Source organism: Staurois parvus, unplaced genomic scaffold (assembly GCF_062004578.1).
Source record: "Staurois parvus isolate SC_StPar_1 unplaced genomic scaffold, SC_StPar_1.0 ptg002793l, whole genome shotgun sequence".
Lineage (NCBI taxonomy): Eukaryota > Metazoa > Chordata > Amphibia > Anura > Ranidae > Staurois > Staurois parvus.
This window is the reverse complement of record NW_028320589.1, coordinates 25237-44544: the sequence shown is the minus strand read 5'-3', so window position 1 is coordinate 44544 and position 19308 is coordinate 25237. Positions and strand designations below refer to the sequence as shown.

General features: G+C 51.3%; 1 protein-coding gene across 1 annotated transcript; it reads right to left on the bottom strand.

Moving 5' to 3' along the window:
- Positions 1-765: 765 nt before the first annotated feature.
- On the bottom strand, positions 766-18972 carry LOC149429117 (uncharacterized). Its single transcript, XM_089666710.1, has 3 exons — positions 18604-18972; positions 5648-6037; positions 766-2747 (listed from the first exon to the last, which is right to left on the bottom strand). Exons 1-3 carry the CDS (start codon positions 18719-18721, stop codon positions 2698-2700), a joined length of 558 nt encoding a protein of 185 aa, XP_089522836.1. The 5' UTR covers positions 18722-18972; the 3' UTR covers positions 766-2697.
- Between the last annotated feature and the right edge of the window lie 336 nt (positions 18973-19308).

Below are 19308 nucleotides of genomic sequence, written 5' to 3'. Positions count from 1 at the left end.
AAAGGAAATCCCTACAAAGTGAGGGAATCCTAGGTGGTCAACAGAATCAGAGTCTCCATTGGGGAAGGGTTTTTTCTTTTCTGGCAACACCTTAAAATTTAGAAGTTTCTTTCACTTTGGGTGAAAACAGTACAGGGGACATACAGAGAGGGGGAATGTTCCATTGGGGAGATTTCTCTTCACTTCCTGTCCCATAGCCAAAAGAGGAAGTAAAAGGAAATCTCTCCAAATTGAGGGAATCCTAGGTGGCCACCAGAATCCGAGTCTCTATTGGGGAGGAGTTCCTGTTCCGGTGACAACCCACAATTTAGAAGTTTCTTTTACTTTGGGTGCTAAGAGTCAACGGGAAAAATAGGGGGAATGTCCCATTGGGGAGATTTCCCTTCACTTCCTGTCCCATAGCCAAAAGAGGAAGTAAAAGGAAATCTCTCCAAATTGAGGGAATCCTAGGTGGCCACCAGAATATGAGTCTCCATTGGGAAGGAGTTCCTGTTCTGGCAACAACCCAAAATTTAGGAATTGCTATCACTTTGAGTGATAACAGTAAATGGGACAAATAGAGAGGAACAGGCTCCCAATCATGTGACCACTGTTGCAGCCAATCACACGTGAATGAGAAGGTCATGAATGCCCCTCCCTCCAGTTAAAAAAGTCAGCAGGAAGGGGTTAATGTCCATATGAAGCATTACACCATCTTATTAGCTTTATAGTCCCGCCCCCATCCACCCCACCCCCTGCATTTGACCAATTTTGCTTAGAAATGACTAAAAAAAAAAAGAAAATTTATTTCACTAAATCATTGCTTCCTATCCTCCTCCTCCGCTGTTCTGGAAGAGTTGAGTAACGACCACAATCCTCACATACAGTAAACATGTATTGCAAAGCAAAAGAGGGGGCATATCTGTCCAGATCCGTTGCTGAGTGCTGATTACTGAGGGCACTAGGTCTAGCTCGTATGCCGGTTGGACTGCAAAGTCATATTTAGACTCCCTGCGCCATTGCTGGAACAGGAAAATGCAGGCGAGGCAAAGAAAATGGAGGCTGTTAGTACAACTGCTATCTGCTGAAACATCTGTCTCTGTGACTTTAATTTAGCTTTAACGAAAAGCTGAGGACACAAGTACGGGAGGTGCTGATGTTGGCTTGGTTCTGAAGTACCAACTTCAGAGATGCATCCTTGCCTCGGGTCAGAACATGACTAGAGCATGGGCGGACTGACCATTTGGAAACTCAGGCACTGCCCGCGGGCCCTGGATCAGTAGGGGGCCCCATGAGATGCCCCTGGTACCTTTTTCATGGGCTTTTTTGAGTTTGGGCAAGGACACAGGGGCCCCATGATCCCCTATTGCCCGGGGGCCCCATGAATTGTCAGTCCGCCCCTGGATTAGAGAGTTTCAGTAGGATGGGGATAGCGACCCTGGCTCATGCACACTTAAAAACGAGTCATCAGTGCTAGCTCTAGATCTCCAATACAGGTTCTCTTTAGATTTTTCTGCTTATCGGGTCATTAGTCTCTACATTTTCTTGGTTCTTACAGTATGTACTGTAGGTTAGTTACCCAAACGGCTAAGAAAAGCCATGGTTTGGCCACCTATACCTATACCCTCCCAAGGTGTATTCGGTTGACTTTGAAGGTCAAGAGAAGCCTACTCAGATGCTGATTGGCCAGGTTAGAAAATGTGTTTTTCATTTATATGGCCTTTCTAGGTGCACTTCTACTATAAGATATCGGATCCGGCTGTTTACAAACTCATATGTCATATTCAGCCATTGTTCTGGGAGTCCGAATCTCCTGAAGTCAAGTCAAGCCAAGAAGTCACCTCATCTGGTTCAAAGAGCACCCAGAGCTGATATTACAGCCTATGGTAGTTGCTGGGGAGCTAAACCACCAGATACTTTCTGCTTGGGTACTTTATTTCAATTTTTATTACGGAAAATGCAACGGAAGGAGATGGAACACCCCGAAGTAGACAGGACCAAATAGATGGACGATGACGGTGGGATCTCCCTACATCAGTCTACGAGAAGTGATAAGCAAATGGGCCCACCAAACCCTAAACCTTCCCTTATCCTGCATCCGAATGAAGGTCCCTGCCCCATTTTTGAAGAAATCCCTGATACAGTTACTGTTTTCTGAATATGGCAATACTTGTGTGTTCACATGTCATAATTTCTGATAAGGAAGGAGAGACAAATTGGCTTCTTCTTGTCCAAAAACAGTAACCAAAGTTGAATTCTGGTTAAATATCTAACGGCCTAGAACAATTTATGACATTTTTCCCTTCCAGACCAGAATGTTTTGGGTTGGCGCTAACCTCTAGTACATTTGGATGGTTCTTCTAGTGCAAAACATGGATAAGTGCTCCTCACACAGAAACATGTGTGTGGTTAGGATGTATATACCATCTATGACCACATATTGTCCACACAGGTCCATTTTTCCAACGAGGACAAGCCAAGTTTGCTTCCCGAGCAGAAAGATCCAAGCATTGGGGTTCCATGTCAGTTCCTGTTTCTTTATTGAGAAGATGTCTTCCAATGGTTTACTGACCAGTCCTGTCCACAATTTTTCCTTTTCCAAGAACCTGAGTTTAATGAATAATGGATACACGGGACCAATCCAACAAAGAGACCAAACATCTTCTAGTTCTGCTACACGTACAAAAGTCTTCCTCCTATGAAGCCTTCTTATGGCTGCTACTCCATGGCACGTTCACCTGTCTCGGGGTCCACTCCCACATCGGTCTCTAAAAAAATAAGATAGATGGTAATTATCTATAACACTTGACCGTTCATTTCACGCCATTGGGAAGCTTATACTCTAAGCCAGTGGTCTCCGAACTGTGGCCAGGGGGCCTGATGTGGCCCTTTGCTTACCTTTATCTGGTCCTTGGGGCACTATTCCACCAACTGACACCAATGATGGAGCACCATTCCCCCTACTGACACCATCAGTGGGGCACTATTCTTCTCACTGATGTCAACAATGGGGCACTTCCTAATCTTCTCACTGATATCAACGATGGGGCACTTCCTATTCTTCTCACTGATATCAACGATGGGGCACTTCCTAATCTTCTCACTGATATCAACGATGGGGCACTTCCTAATCTTCTCACTGATATCAATGATGGGGCACTTCCTAATCTTCTCACTGATATCAACGATGAGGCACTTCCTAATCTTCTCACTGATATCAACGATGAGGCACTTCCTAATCTTCTCACTGATATCAATGATGGGGCACTTCCTAATCTACTCACTGATATCAACGATGAGGCACTTCCGAATCTTCATACTGATATCAACGATGGGGCACTTCCTAATCTTCTCACTGATATCAACGATGGGGCACTTCCTAATCTTCTCACTGATATCAACGATGGGGCACTTCCTCCCATTATAAACAATGATGGGACACTGATACCAAGGCATTTTGCACTCCCACTGGCTACAGCCCGGCCCCCTAAAGTCTGAAAGACAGTAAGCTGGCCCTTTCTTTAGAAAATTTGGAGACCCCTGCTCTAAGTTCTCCACCGCAGTCTTACACGACCATTCACCAGAAGCAATTTAGGGACGGGGCCATTAAACCATCACTAACTTTTTGAATTGCTAGAGGAACCAAGGACCTCAAGGAACATTATCCAAACACATGGAGAAAATGTAAACTTCATCCTTATAGTATCTATGGTGTGAATTGAACCCTAGACTTTACAAATTTAAGAATCTCCTTCACTCTGATTTTTGACTGTTCTACGTTGGGGCCTACGCCTAAATACAGCAGTAAAGACGAGGCACCAGATACAGATTTTCATTGGGCCAATCAAGCTTTCACTGGACGCACTAGCTCTGGTTCGGTAGCACTCCACAAAATGGGAACATGCCTTGAAAAAAAAGGGGGAAAACCCAGATTTGGGAATCCATGTATATACAGTCCAATGAGAGCGCCAAACAAATGTCCAAGAGCCCAAAGTTTTTACGATACAGATAAAATTGGTTCATAGCAGAAGAAATCCAGCACGTTTCAGGGGCCAAATAAACTATTTATTCTATACAGCAATTTTATCATTGAAAACCTTGGACTCTTGGCTGTTTCATTTGATGGACCTAAAAGGTGGAAGGATGTAGCACGTGCTGTCTATCAAACTTTTTGGATTCTTGTGATATCACTGGTGTGTGGCCAGGGGCGGACTGACCATTTGGAAACTCGGGCACTGCCATGAGATGCCCCTGGTACCTTTTTCATAGGCTTTTTTTATTTTGGGCAAGGACACTGGGGCCCCATGATCCCCTATTGCCCGGGGGCCCCATGAGTTGTCAGTCCACCCCTGTGTGTGGCCCATTGGTTGAAGCTGAGTGAAGTGGTGGAACCACCAGGGTCGCAAAGGCCACACTTGTGACCGGGCCCTGGCGTTCACCACCGTTGGGGAGCCCCAAGACAGCAAGAACGGGGCCCGCTGCGGAACAAGTTAAAAGGTCTGAAAGGCTTGGTTCACATTGCTGTGACTCCAAAGTAGTTCCACTTTCTTGCAACTTGTTCGTGATTTCACTGAGACTTGCTTGACTTTTGAGATTTAAGATTGCAGTCCATGGCACTCAAATCGCACAAACTTGCAGAAATTTAGCGCAGGAACATTTTTTTTTTGTTGCTGTGACTATTGAAATGAATGTGTTTTGACTTTATGGGGTTGATTTACTACAACTGGAGAGTGCGTCATCTCGTGTAGTTCTGCTGATTGGCTACCTGCACAGCTGCACCAGATTTTGCACTCTTCATTTTTAGTAAATCAACCCCTATGATTCGCAAGTTGCATGATAAGCCGCAGCAGTGTGGACCGGGGCATAGAAAGGGCCCCACGATGAGAGTCAAGGGCCCCAGGATTGGTGACCCACTTATCTACTGCAATTTCTCTGGATGAGTCAGCAATCATTTAAATATAGGGTAACCATTGTATTAAAATCCCGTTCATACCGGCTGTTTTGGATCCTGGCCAGGGGTGGACTGACAACTCATGGGGCCCCCCGGGCAATAGGGGATCATGGGGCCCCTGTGCCCTTGCCCACACTCAAACCACATTCAAAAAAGCCTATGAAAGGTACCAGGGCCATTTCCTGGGGCCCCCTACTGACCCCGGGCCCTCGGGCAGTGCCTGAGTTCCCAAAAGGTCAGTCCACCCCTTCTCCATGCATACCTCTTTTATTTCTTTCTATTGGTCCCCAGGATCAGTGGGAAACACCCTGGGCCTGGAGGAAAGGGCTCCGGGCTCAGAGGATAAGGCCCAGAGGGAAGGCCCAAAGCTTGGAGGGAAGGGCCCTGGGACTGATAGAAAGGGTGCCAGGAGCAATGGACAGGGCCCCCGTGGGCAGGGTCCCTTCATGGTTCCTTGCACTGGGGCCCTGAAGGTTCTAGTTACACCTCTGAGTGTATAGTGAGTGAGAATTGGTTCCTGAGCTTTGGACCCGGCTACCCACAGAGCGATGGAATGAGCGCCAATCAAACATCCAAGAGTCCAAGTAGAATATTCTGGGATATCTTCCACTCGGACTTCTGGATGCATGTTTGGTGCTCCTGTTTGACTGTATATCAATTTTAGTGTGGGACACATTTGCTTTCTTCTATTTCAGAGCTATCAAAACAAGGTCTTACCCATGCTGGAGATACTGGGAGATGGAGGGGACACCATGTGGTGTGATGATTCCTCTTCTATATGAGACACTGAAGAGTAAGCAGAGTCAACTTCCCGCTGCCCTAGGTCATCTAGCGAAACCTCAAAAGAGTCCATGTTTTGATGGCCAATGGAATTCTGTGGAGCAAAGTTAGATTGATGACCCATCACCAACACTGGATCCACGTTGTCTCCTTGAGCACCATTCAAACCATTGACCGATTCCTCAAACGCTGGATGAGTCCTGGTGGCTCCATCTGAGTTCATATTTTCTCCAGGTTGGGGCTGGTAGAGGCCGAGGACTGCGATGGATGAATCCTTCGGCGACCATTTTTCTGCTGAGGGTTGGGTGGTCTCTACATGGTGGACATCTGGAACAAAGTGGAAAGTGTTTTTTTAATTAGTTCCATAAAATCTTTTCAGAGATGGCCACATCTGAGAGAGGGGGTGGGGCCAGCATTAATTATGGCGACTGCACCACAACAGGTTAAAAAATGCATGACCCTTTTTTAATAACAGCACACCATAACGCACGGTATATGTGTTGTGGTTGGGGTGGACGGCACGCCATAACGCACGGTACATGTGTTGTGGTTGGGGCGGACAGCACGCCATGACGCACGGTACATGCGTTGTGGTTGGGGCGGACAGCACGCCATGACGCACGGTATATGTGTTGTGGTTGGGGTGGACGGCACGTCATGACGCACGATATATGTGTTGTGGTTGGGGCGGACAGCACGCCATAACGCATGGTATATGTGTTGCGGTTGGGGGGGACAGCGCGCCATAACGCACGGTATATGTGTTGCGGTTGGGGCAGACAGCGCGCCATAACGCACGGTATATGTGTTGCGGTTGGGGTGGACAGCACGCCATAACGCACGGTACATGCGTTGTGGTTGGGGCGGACAGCACGCCATGACGCATGGCACATGCGTTGTGGTTGGGGTGGACGGCACGTCATGACGCACGGTATATGTGTTGTGGTTGGGGTGGACGGCACGTCATGACGCACGGTATATGTGTTGTGGTTGGGGTGGACGGCACGTCATGACGCACGGTATATGTGTTGTGGTTGGCGTGGACGGCACGTCATGACGCACGGTATATGTGTTGTGGTTGGGGTGGACAGCACGCCATAACGCACGGTATATGTATTGTGGTTGGGGCGGACAGCACGCCATAACGCATGGTATATGTGTTGCGGTTGAGGTGGACAGCGCACCATAACGCGCGGTATATGTGTTGTGGTTGGGGTGGACGGCACGCCATGACGCACGGTATATGTGTTGCGGTTGAGGTGGACAGCGCACCATAACGCGCGGTATATGTGTTGTGGTTGGGGTGGACGGCACGCCATGACGCACGGTATATGTGTTGCGGTTGAGGTGGACAGCGCACCATAACGCGCGGTATATGTGTTGTGGTTGGGGTGGACGGCACGCCATAACGCACGGTATATGTGTTGTGGTTGGGGTGGACAGCACGCCATGACGCACGGTATACGTGTTGCGGTTGAGGCGGACAGCACGCCATAACGCACGGTATACGTGTTGTGGTTGGGGCGGACAGCACGCCATAACGCACAGTATATGTGTTGAGGTTGGGGCGGACAGCACGCCATAACGCACAGTATACGTGTTGTGGTTGGGGTGGACGGCACGCCATGACGCACGGTATATGTGTTGCGGTTGAGGTGGACAGCGCACCATAACGCGCGGTATATGTGTTGTGGTTGGGGTGGACGGCACGCCATAACGCACGGTATATGTGTTGTGGTTGGGGTGGACAGCACGCCATGACGCACGGTATACGTGTTGCGGTTGAGGCGGACAGCACGCCATAACGCACGGTATACGTGTTGTGGTTGGGGCGGACAGCACGCCATAACGCACAGTATATGTGTTGAGGTTGGGGCGGACAGCACGCCATAACGCACAGTATACGTGTTGTGGTTGGGGTGGACGGCACGCCATGACGCACGGTATATGTGTTGTGGTTGGGGTGGACGGCACGCCATGACGCACGGTATATGTGTTGTGGTTGGGGTGGACAGCACGCCATAACGCACAGTATATGTGTTGAGGTTGGGGTGGACGGCACGCCATGACGCACAGTATATGTGTTGTGGTTGGGGCGGACAGCACGCCATAACGCACAGTATACGTGTTGTGGTTGGGGTGGACAGCACGCCATGACGCACAGTATATGTGTTGTGGTTGGGGCGGACAGCACGCCATAACGCACGGTATGCGTGTTGCGGTGGACAGCGCACCATAACGCATGGCATATGTGTTGTGGTTGGGGCGGACACCATAGTAAATAGCACCACAACATGCTGCATAACATGCCTTGTGACGTGCGTTTTAGTGCGTGTTGGCACGACGCACATGTACCAATGGGCCCTAAGAGTGCACCCCCATCCGGAGGGGTATTCAGACCACAGGAATATTTTCAGTACATTTCTTCATTGTTTGGGCTCTACATACATTCCTTCATCCCTGAAATCTCAGGATGTGGGGAACCTTTGTGTTGTGCGTTTTTGCTGTGGACAAACCAGTCCAACTGCTTCTATTTCAAGCAGGAAATCGGCTGGTAGAAAAAAAGGAAAAAACATTAACGCTTAACACGCCAAATTCCACTTAGATTGACCAAAATGTGCAAAACTTTGCAATTTTAACTTCAAATACTTTTAACGGCATCCAGTATGAAGGATCGCAGTCTTGTGTGCGTCTTCGTAGTCCAAAAAATGTGAAAACGCATTTCCAGGACAGCCGCTTGTAGATTTCACAATGGAGTAGAGGGAGGCTGGAGACATCTATTTATTATTTAGTTACAAGCTTGCCAGCCACAATGGAACATACCTGGGTGCGGTCTGCGAGGCTCTGGCACAGCCAGGGATTGTCCTCGGGGACAGAGATTTTATACAGGTTCTCTGTGTCTGGTCTTGTCTGACATTTCTACATCATTCAAGCAGATGGCGGGTCCTGTATGAGCAGCAAACAAGCGGCCAGGAGATGTCAGGACTGCCAGTGTCTGGGAGCAAAGGGAGCCTGGCTCACCGAATGTCAGTGTAAGAGAAAGAGAGAGAGGAAAATGAAAAGAAAATGAGAGGAGAGAGGAAGAGAGCAAGAGGAAGAGAGCAAGAGGGGGGAGAGAGAGAGCGAGAGGAAGAGAGGGGGGGAGAGAGAGCGAGAGGAAGAGAGGGGGAGAGAGAGAGCGAGAGGAAGAGAGGGGGGGAGAGAGAGAGCGAGAGGAAGAGAGGGAGAGAGCAAGAGGGAGAGAGAGAGGAAGAGAGCAAGAGAGAGCGAGAGGAAGAGAGCAAGAGGGAGAGGGAGAGAGCGAGAGGAAGAGAGCAAGAGGAAGAGAGGGAGAGGAAGAGAGCAAGAGAGGGCGAGAGGAAGAGAGCAAGACAGAGTGAGAGGAAGAGAGAGAGAGCGAGAGGAAGAGAGAGAGAGAGGAAGAGAGAGAGCGAGAGGAAGAGAGAGAGAGAGGAAGAGAGAGAGCGAGAGGAAGAGAGCGAGAGAGGAAGAGAGCGATAGGGAGAGAGCGGTAGGGAGAGAGCGATAGGGAGAGATCGAGAGGGAGAGAGAGGGAGAGGAAGAGAGCGATAGGGAGAGAGCGATAGGGAGAGAGCGAGAGGGAGAGAGCGAGAGGGAGAGAGAGGGAGGGAGGGAGAGAGAGGGAGAGGAAGAGAGCGATAGGGAGAGAGCGATATGGAGAGAGGGAGAGAGCGAGCGGGAGAGAGAGGGAGGGAGAGAGAGGGAGAGGAAGAGAGCGATAGGGAGAGAGCGATATGGAGAGAGCGAGAGGGAGAGAGCGAGAGGGAGAGAGCGAGAGAGAGGGAGGGAGAGAGAGGGAGAGGAAGAGAGCGATAGGGAGAGAGCGATATGGAGAGAGCGAGAGGGAGAGAGGGAGAGAGCGAGAGGGAGAGAGAGGGAGGGAGAGAGAGGGAGAGGAAGAGAGTGATAGGGATAGAGCGAGAGGAAGAGAGAGGGGGGAGAGAGAGAGGGAGAGAGAGGGAGAGCGAGAGGAAGAGAGAGAGAGAGTGGGAGGGAGTGATCGAGAGGGAGAGAGCAAGAGAGAGAGGGAGAGAGAGCGAGAGACAGAGAGTGAGTAAGAGGAAGAGAGCGAGAGGAAAAAGAAGATAAAATGGGGAAGAGAGAGGAAAATGAAAAGTAAAGGAAAGAAAAAAAGAGAAAAGAAGCAAAAAGAAAGAAAAAGAGGATATAAGGGGGGGGGGGGGGGGGAGAGAGAGAAAGAGGAAGAAAAAAAGAAAAGAAAAGAGAGGACGATGAAAAGGAAAGAGAAGAGAGGAGAGCTGAGGTGGAAGAGAAGAGGATAAGAGAGAGAGAGGAGTGAAGAATAAAAGAAAGGAAAAGGAAGAGCAATGATGAGCGGCTGACACTGGAGCTGTGGAAAGGAAGCAGCTAAATGAGTCTGCAGGAGATCAGCAGAACGGATGTCCAGATGAGGAGGATGAGGACATTGAGGAGGATGAAGAGGATGAGGACAATGAGGACGATGAGGACGATGAGGACGATGAGGAGGATGAGGACAATGAGGACGATCAGGAGGATGAGGACGATCAGGAGGATGAGGAGGGTGAGGACGATGAGGAGGGTGAGGACGATGAGGAGGATGAGGACGATGAGGAGGATGAGGAGGGTGAGGACGATGAGAAGGATGAGGAGGGTGAGGACGATGAGGAGGGTGAGGACGATGAGGAGGATGAGGACGATGAGGAGGGTGAGGACGATGAAGAGGGTGAGGACGATGAGGAGGGTGAGGACGATGAAGAGGGTGAGGACGATGAGGAGGGTGAGGACGATGAGGAGGGTGAGGACGGTGAGGAGGGTGAGGAAGATGAGGAGGATGAGGACGATGAGGAGCATGAGGACAATGAGGATGATGAGGAGGATGAGGACGATGAGGAGCATGAGGACAATGAGGACAATGAGGACGATGAGGACGATGAGGACGATGAGGAGGGTGTCGGAGGGTTCTATGAAGACAATGCACAGAGCACACTAAACATCGTCCAGTTTTGGATTTCATCTCTGAGGACCTCTATTATTCTCAGATCCTCTGCCCGGCTTTCGGCATTTAGTCGCGTTGTCACCACATCGTCCTCTGACAACATTTACGGGTCGGAGGAAAACAGAGCAAGCTTTATCAATGGTCTCTGTTGATCGTGTGGCCCCATGGGGTAGATGTCTGTGGGGTCCATAGCAGACGATGGATTTTCTCGCTATGCTATACGGCAATTCCTTCTGGTGTTGATATTTTTGTTTTGCAGTTTTTTTTACGCCTCCCCCAGCTGTTGCACCTGAATTCCGATGTCAGCCAATCAGTCACGGGCAATGGCGGCCAATATAAACACAGGAGCGTGTACAGGGGCGGACTGAAAACTTATGGGGCCCCCGGGAAATAGGGGATCGTGGGGCCCCTGTGTCCTCGCCCACACCCAAAAAAGCCTATGAAAGTTACCAGGGGCATCTCGTGGGGCCCCCGACTGACCCAGGGCCCTCGGGCATTGCCGCTCAATTGTCTGGACTGGAAGGGGGTGAAAGTGTCCGGACTGCAAGGGGGGGAAAGTGTCCGGACTGGAAGGGGGGAAAGTGTCCGGACTGGAAGGGGGGGAAAGTGTCCGGACTGGAAGGGGGGGAAAGCGTCCGGACTGGAAGGGGGGGAAGTGTCCGCACTGGAAGGGGGTGAAAGTGTCCGGACAGGAAGGGGGTGAAAGTGTCCGCACTGGAAGGGGGTGAAAGTGTCCGCACTGGAAGGGGATGAAAGTGTCCGGACAGGAAGGGGGGGAAAGTGTCCGGACTGGAAGGGGGGGAAAGTGTCCGGACTGGAAGGGGGGGAAAGTGTCCGGACTGGAAAGGGGTAAAAGTGTCCGGACTGGAAGGGGGGGAAAGTGTCCGGACTGGAAAGGGGTAAAAGTGTCCGGACTGGAAGGGGGGGGAAAGTGTCCGGACTGCAAGGGGGGGAAAGTGTCCGGACTGGAAGGGGGGGAAAGTGTCCGGACTGCAAGGGGGGGAAAGTGCTCCTGACTGGAAGGGGGGGAAAGTGTCCGGACTGGAAGGGGGTGAAAGCGTCCGGACTGGAAGGGGGTGAAAGTGTCCGGACTGGAAGGGGGGAAAGTGTCCGGACTGGAAGGGGGTGAAAGTGTCCGGACTGGAAGGGGGGAAAGTGTCCGGACTGGAAGGGGGTGAAAGTGTCCGGACTGGAAGGGGGGGAAGTGTCCGGACTGGAAGGGGGTGAAAGTGTCCGGACTGGAAGGGGGTGAAAGTGTCCGGACTGGAAGGGGGTGAAAGTGTCCGGACTGGAAGGGGGGAAAGTGTCCGGACTGGAAGGGGGGAAAGTGTCCGGACTGGAAGGGGGTGAAAGTGTCCGGACTGGAAGGGGGTGAAAGTGTCCGGACTGGAAGGGGGGAAAGTGTCCGGACTGGAAGGGGGTGAAAGTGTCCGGACTGGAAGGGGGTGAAAGTGTCCGGACTGGAAGGGGGTGAATGGTTGAACTGGATGGACTTTTGTCCTTTTTTCAGCCAGACTAACTATGTACTGCCATGCGCTCCTTGCGATTCACGATTGTTACGTCAATAAAGGATACTTATCACATCCAATACGGTCTTATCTTTAGCTCTGAAGATATTGTTTACAGAAGGAAACGAACGATTTCCTTTTGTAGCGAATGTCTAGTTGTTGCCGCTTTTCTCAGTATGCTCAGCTGTGCGGTTTCCTTCGCATTTTTATTGATGTAAACACACACAAGGCGGAAGGTCGATGACATCATAACAATGTCACCCAACGGCGGGCGTGCGATTCATCCCCTCCGAAATATTGGGTCCCAAGCCCACCCCTGATGTCCCAATTGACGAGATCAATGTATCATAAACAATGTATCTGATCATAGACAATACTTGATACCCAAAGGTGAAAAAAAACCCAAAAACCTGAAAGAACAGAAAACGTCCGTATTGGGAAGACTCTGGATAATAATCCTCTAAAATATGTGAATCTATTGAATTGTAACGTCACAAAAATCCAAAGAAAACGCATCACTGCGAGGCGTACGAAGGAAAGGATTGCAAACAAAACTAAACATCCTCAGCTCCCTGCGCTGCAAATATACTACAAACTCCAGCTAGTTTTTGTTTTTTTTGTTTTTTTAGTTTCGGATGGATTGGGGGAAGAAGAACCTTTCTTGGCGTTCAGGGTGTCAAACCGACGGCCCTCCAGCTGTTTGAGAAACTACAAGTCCCCGTGTACCCTGAGACTCCTGTGCACCCAATACACCCATTGACTCCAGTGCACCCCGTGTACCCTGAGACTCCTGTGCACCCAGTACACCCATTGACTCCAGTGCACCCCGTGTACCCTGAGACTCCTGTGCACCCGATACACCCCATTGACTCCAGTACATCCCGTGTACCCTGAGACTCCTGTGCACACAGTACACCCATTGACTCCAGTACATCCCATTTACCCTGAGACTCCTGTGCACCTGATACACCCCATTGACTCCAGTGCACCCTGTGTACCCTGAGACTCCTGTGCACCCGATACACCCATTGACTCCAGTGCACCCAGTGTACCCTAAGACTCTTGTGCACCCGATACACCCATTGATTCCAGTGTGCCCAGTGTTCTCGAGACTCTTTTGCACCCATTGACTCCAGTGTGCCCCATGTACCCTGAGACTCTTGTGCACCCAGTACACCCATTGATTCCAGTGCACCCCGTGTACCCTGAGACTCCTGTGCACCCAGTACACCCATTGACTCCAGTGTGCCCCATGTACCCTAAGACTTTTGTGCACCTGGTACACCCATTGACTCCAGTGCGCCAAGTGTACCCTGAGACTCCTGTGCACCCAGTACACCCATTGTTCCCAGTGCATCCAATATACTCTATGACTCCAGTGTACCCAGTAAATCCAGTGACTCCAGGGTGCCCAGTACATCCAATGACTCCAGGGTGCCCAGTGTACCCTGTGCTGTGATTCCAGTGACCCAGTACATATAGTGACACCAGTGCACCCTATAGCATCCTGTTTCATCTAGAGACCCCAGTGTGCCCCTGTGCTGCCCGTAACTTCTCTTACCCCAAAGCATCCTGTGTCATGCAGAGACTCCTAGTGTACCTTGTGGACCTCCATTACATTGGTGCCTCCATGCAGTCTCTGGCATGCCCTTCAATAGCCCGGCCTGCTACACTCCACCATCCTCCACCATCCTCCACCATCCTCCACCATCTTCCACCATCCTCCACCATCCTCCACCATCCAACTGCTGCCTCTCCAGCCACAGGAACACTCCTCAAATCACCTGCACTGTCCTCCTTCCAGTAAATATGGCCCCCTGTCTGTGACATCCTACTGACCTCAGAATTCTTGCTGGGGCGGTTGGCTGGGAGGTTAGCTCCTTCTGACATGGGTACACCCCCAGAACTACATCTCCGCAGTGTGTGGGCAGGCTCTTTGTTGTACTGGGAAATCAACCAATGTATACATGTGGAGGACAGAGAGGGGTGGGGATAGGAGGGGTTCTGATCTCCAGTGGGCAGGGCTGATGAAGCTGGTTGACGTTGCGGGGCTGCAGAGGCACGGTGTTGTCAGATCCAACAGGGAGTTATGAACTCACTGGATTTCTGGCCAATCAACGGGAATGTTTGTTTGTAGTTGCAGCACTTTTTGGGAAATAAATGAAATATGTGCATTCATTGCAGAGATATTCCAAACGGGTTACTTTTTTTGCCAGGTCGTACACTTTACGTTCACTTTTTATTGTTTGAAGAAAGCAATAGAAATAGAGGGAACCCCAAAAACACCAGAACACCCGAAACACCGGAACACCCAAAACACCGAAAAACCCAAAACACCTGAACAACTAAAACACCTGAACACCAAAACCACCTGAACACCTAAAACAGTGGAACACCCAAAACACTGGAACACCCAAACCACCCGAACACCCAAACCACCTGAATACCCAAACCACCTGAACACCCAAACCACCCGAACACCCAAACCACCTGAATACCCAAACCAACCGAACACCCAAACCACCTGAACACCCAAACCAACCGAACACCCAAACCAACCGAACACCCAAACCACCCGAACACCCAAACCACCCGAACACCAAAACCACCTGAACACCCAAACCACCCGAACACCCAAACTACCCGAACACCCAAACCACCTGAACACCCAAAGCACTGAAACACCCAAATTGCAGGAACACCAAAACCACCTGAACACCCAAACCACATGAACACCCAAACCACTGGAACACCCAAACCACAGGAACACCCAAACCACAGGAATACCCAAACCACAGGAACACCCAAACCACCCGAACACCTAAACACTGGAACACCCAAATCACCAGAACACAAAAACCACCTGAACACTCAAACCACCTGAACACCCAAACTGCAGGAACACCCAAACCACATGAACACCCAAACCACATGAACACCCAAACCACATGAATACCCAAAACCACCGGAACACCCAAACCACCAGAACACAAAAACCACCTGAACACCCAAAACTCCACAGTGAGTCGGAAATAAGGAATTTCACCAGAAGGTCAACTGCTGACTTACTCCTCCAGACTCCCCGACCTAAAACTATCATCTTTCCGTAGAATGGCTATAAAATATATAAAAAGCCAAGATAAACCGGGAGAACCGTGGAGGCAACATTGTCACAAAGGTAGATACGCATGGAGCTCGGCTCCCCTATTAGATAAACCACTATGACTGACACAGCATCTCTATGGGGATCGTTCACAGTAGATGTGAGAGCCACGCCTCTACTTTTTCAAACCACACCCCTTTGAAAAGGATTGATATAATTGAGAATGTTGGTCAGTAAATATTTCCCTTTAACAGTCGCCCGCTCCAAGCCGATTGTTGACTGTAGGTCATTGTTGGCGTATTATTCATTGTGGTCACCAGTGTCTCCAGTGTGCCCTGCAATTCCTGTGCTCCCGGTGCACCCAGTGTCCAATGTGCCCAGGGTACCCTGTGACTCCCGTACTCCCAGTACACCCAGTATCTCCAGTGTACCCTGCAACTCCTGTGCTCCCAGTATACCCAATGCCTCCAGTGCACCCTGCAACTCCAGTGCTTCCAGTACACACAGTGTCTCCAGTGCACCCAGTGACTCCTATGATCCAAGTACACCCAGTGTCCCCAGTGCACCCAGTGTGCCCTGCAATTCCTGTGCTCCTAGTGCACCCAATGTCTCCAGTGTCTCCTGCAGTTCCTGTGCTCCCAGTACACCCAGTGTCTCCAGTGCACCAAGTGTACCCTGTGACTCCCGTGCTCCCAGTACACCCAGTGTCTCCAGTGCACCAAGTGTACCCTGTGACTCCCGTGCTCCCAGTACACCCAATGTCCCCAGTGCACCCAGTGTGCCCTGCAACTCCTGTGCTCCCAGTGTGCCCTGCAACTCCTGTGCTCCCAATGTGCCCTGCAACTCCTGTGCTCCCAATGTGCCCTGCAACTCCTGTGCTCCCAATGTGCCCTGCAACTCCTGTGCTCCCAATGTGCCCTGCAACTCCTGTGCTCCCAGTGTTTCCTGCAGTTCCTGTGCTCCCAGTACACACAGTGTGCCCTGCAACTCCTGTGCTTGGGGCTACGGGCTCTGCAATGGCCTTGATGATGTCAGAGGACCCGGGACTCTCCCAGCATAGGGGAGAAGAGGAGAGCACCAGCTGCTGGGGGAGTGGAGGATCAAGTAATGGGCTCTGCATTGGCCTTGATGATGTCAGAGGACCTGGGACCACCAGACTGTAGAGATGAAGAGGAGAGCGGCAACTGCTGGAGGAGCAGGGGATAGGGCTATGGGCACTGCATTGGTCTTAATGATGTCAGAGGTCATTGGACTGCCAGAGTGTAGGGTAGTAGAGGAGAGCTGCGGCTGTTGGGGGAATCAAGGCTCGGGCTGTGGGCTCTGCAGTGGCCTTGATGATGTCAGAGGATCTGCAACCACCGGAGCATAGGGGTGAAGAGGGGAGCACCAGGTTATGGGGGACTCTGCATTGGTCTTTATGATGTCAGAGGATCTGGAACTGTCAGACCATTGGGATGAAGAGAGAGTGGCAACAACTGGAGGAGCAGGGGACAGAGCTATGGCACTGCATTGGTCTTGATGATGTCAGAGGACGTTGAACTGCCAGAGTGTAGGGGAGTAGAGGAGAGCAGTGGTTGCTGGGGGCTATGGGCTCTGCTGTGGCCTTGATGATGTCAGGGGACCTACAACCACCGGGGCATAGAGGTGAAGAGGGGAGCTCTGAGTGCTGGGGGAGTGGAGGATCGGGGCCATGGGCTCTGCATCGGTCTTGATGATGTCAAGAACTTGAACTGCAGAAGCGTAGGTGAGAAGAGGAGAGCGCCATCTGCTGGGGGGGGGGGGGGTGAAGGGTCAGGCTATGGGCTTTGCATTGGTCTTGATGATGTCAGAGGACCTGGAACTGTCACAGCGTAGGAGATTGGAGCAGAGCGTTGGCTGATGGGAGGGAGGGGGGAGCGAATGGTCAAGCTATGGGCTCTGCATTGGTCTTGATGATGTCAGAGGACCTGGAACTGTCACAGTGTAGGAGATTGGAGCAGAGCTTCAGCTTCTGGGGGGGGGGAGCGAAGGGTCAGGCTATGGGCTCTGCATTGGCCTTGATGATGTCAGAGGACCTGGAACTGTCAAAGTGTAGGAGATTGGAGCAGAGAGTCAGCTGCTGGGGGGGGGGAGCGAAGGGTCAGGCTATGGGCTCTGCATTGGCCTTGATGATGTCAGAGGACCTACAACCACCGGGGCATAGGGGTGAAGAGGGGAGCGCTGAGTGCTGGGGGAGTGGAGGATTGGGGCCATGGGCTCTGCATCGGTCTTGATGATGTCTGCAGAAGCTTAGGTAAGAAGAAGAGAGCGCCATCTGCTGGGGGGGGGGTTGAAATGTCATGCTATGGGCTTTGCATTGGCCTTGATGACATCAGAGGACCTGGAACTGTCACAGTGTAGGAGATTGGAGCAGAGCGTCAGCTGCTGGGGGGGAGCGAAGGGTCAGGCTATGGGCTCTGCATTGGCCTTGATGATGTCAGAGGCCTGTGACCACCAAAGTGTAGGGGAGAAGAGGCTGCGGGGATCCGGCTTACAATCTGGAGGAGCCTGCGGGAGTGGAGGATCGGGTGAGTGAAATGTTTTGTTTTTCATCCCCGTAGCCGTGAACAGACATGTAACCCTTGCAGCGCGGGGACGGGGGCACATTTGTGACGGGCTGTACCATTGAGTATACTGACAGGTAGCAGACCAGCACTGCCTTAGGGCCGCATTACGTCCTTCTGCTGTGTCATGCTGTAATGTGCGTTGTGTGACGGCAGCTCCTCCGAAAATGAATAGGCTGCCAAACCCCCGCAATGCTCTTCCCTTCTCACGCAACGGACGGCTGTTGCTTCACGCTGCGCCCTGGGTGTGTTGCCTCTAATGCCTTGGCTTCTCATTCAGACTAAATGGCAGTGCAATCCAGCACACGCATGTTACACGCATTACATGGCAGTGGAAATGGGCCCTCCGGGGTCCGCCTGTTCTGGTGATCTGTGCAAAAAGGCTCCTTATGAGAGGGGGAAGGGACATGTGATTTTTATTTTCTTAATACAGCAATGTGCCGAGTCTATCCACTGCAGCCTCTGGTTGGATGATTCTTATGCTGTAGGCAGTGTTATAGATATGATTGTCTGGGTTTTGATCTATCCACCCTAACTTTGTTTTCTGAGCTCCTACCCCCTCCACTGATGAAGATGAGGAAGATGGAGGAAGGCCTTTAAAAGATGTCCTCTCAGGTTGCAGTCGGTGTCCCCCCCCCAGGCCCATGTCCCCCCCGGCTCATGCCCTTTGTCCCCCCCGGCCCATGTCCCCCATCACTTACCATAACTGCTCCTGCTGCTGCTCCTGCTTCTCCGCTCACATCGCCCAAAGGGGAGCCTGAGGAAGGTCCTATGGAAGACACATTGCTTCCTCCTGCTGGGAGTCCTCTCTGTAGCCATGACTAGTCCTGAACATCCACCGTCCACCTCGCTTCCTAGATCACTGCGAGGAGGCGGAGCCACCACATTCCGCTGTTACAGGTAAAGAAAACAAAGGTACTGATTCGCTGCATGGTTACAGGTGACAGGTGTGAGACTAACAATGAGGGGAGCGAGGGAGGGAGAGGAGAGGAAGAGAGAGGAGAAGAGGGGAGAGGGGAGAGAGAGGAGAGGAGAGAAAGAGAGAGGAGAGGAGAGAAAGAGAGAGGAGAGGAGAGGAAGAGAGAGGAGAAGAGGGGAGGGGAGAGGAGAGGAAGAGAGAGGAGAGGAGGGGAGAGGAGAGGAGAAGAAGAGGGAGGAGAGGAAGAGAGAGGAGAGGAGGAGAGGGGAGAGAGAGGAGAGGAGAGAAAGAGAGAGAAGAGGAGAGAAAGAGAGAGGAGAGGAGAGGAAGAGAGAGGAGAAGAGGGGAGGGGAGAGGAGAGGAAGAGAGAGGAGAGGAGGGGAGAGGAGAGGAGAAGAAGAGGGAGGAGAGGAAGAGAGAGGAGAGGAGGAGAGGGGAGAGAGAGGAGAGGAGAGGGAGAGGAGAGAGGGGAGGAGAGAGGAGAGGA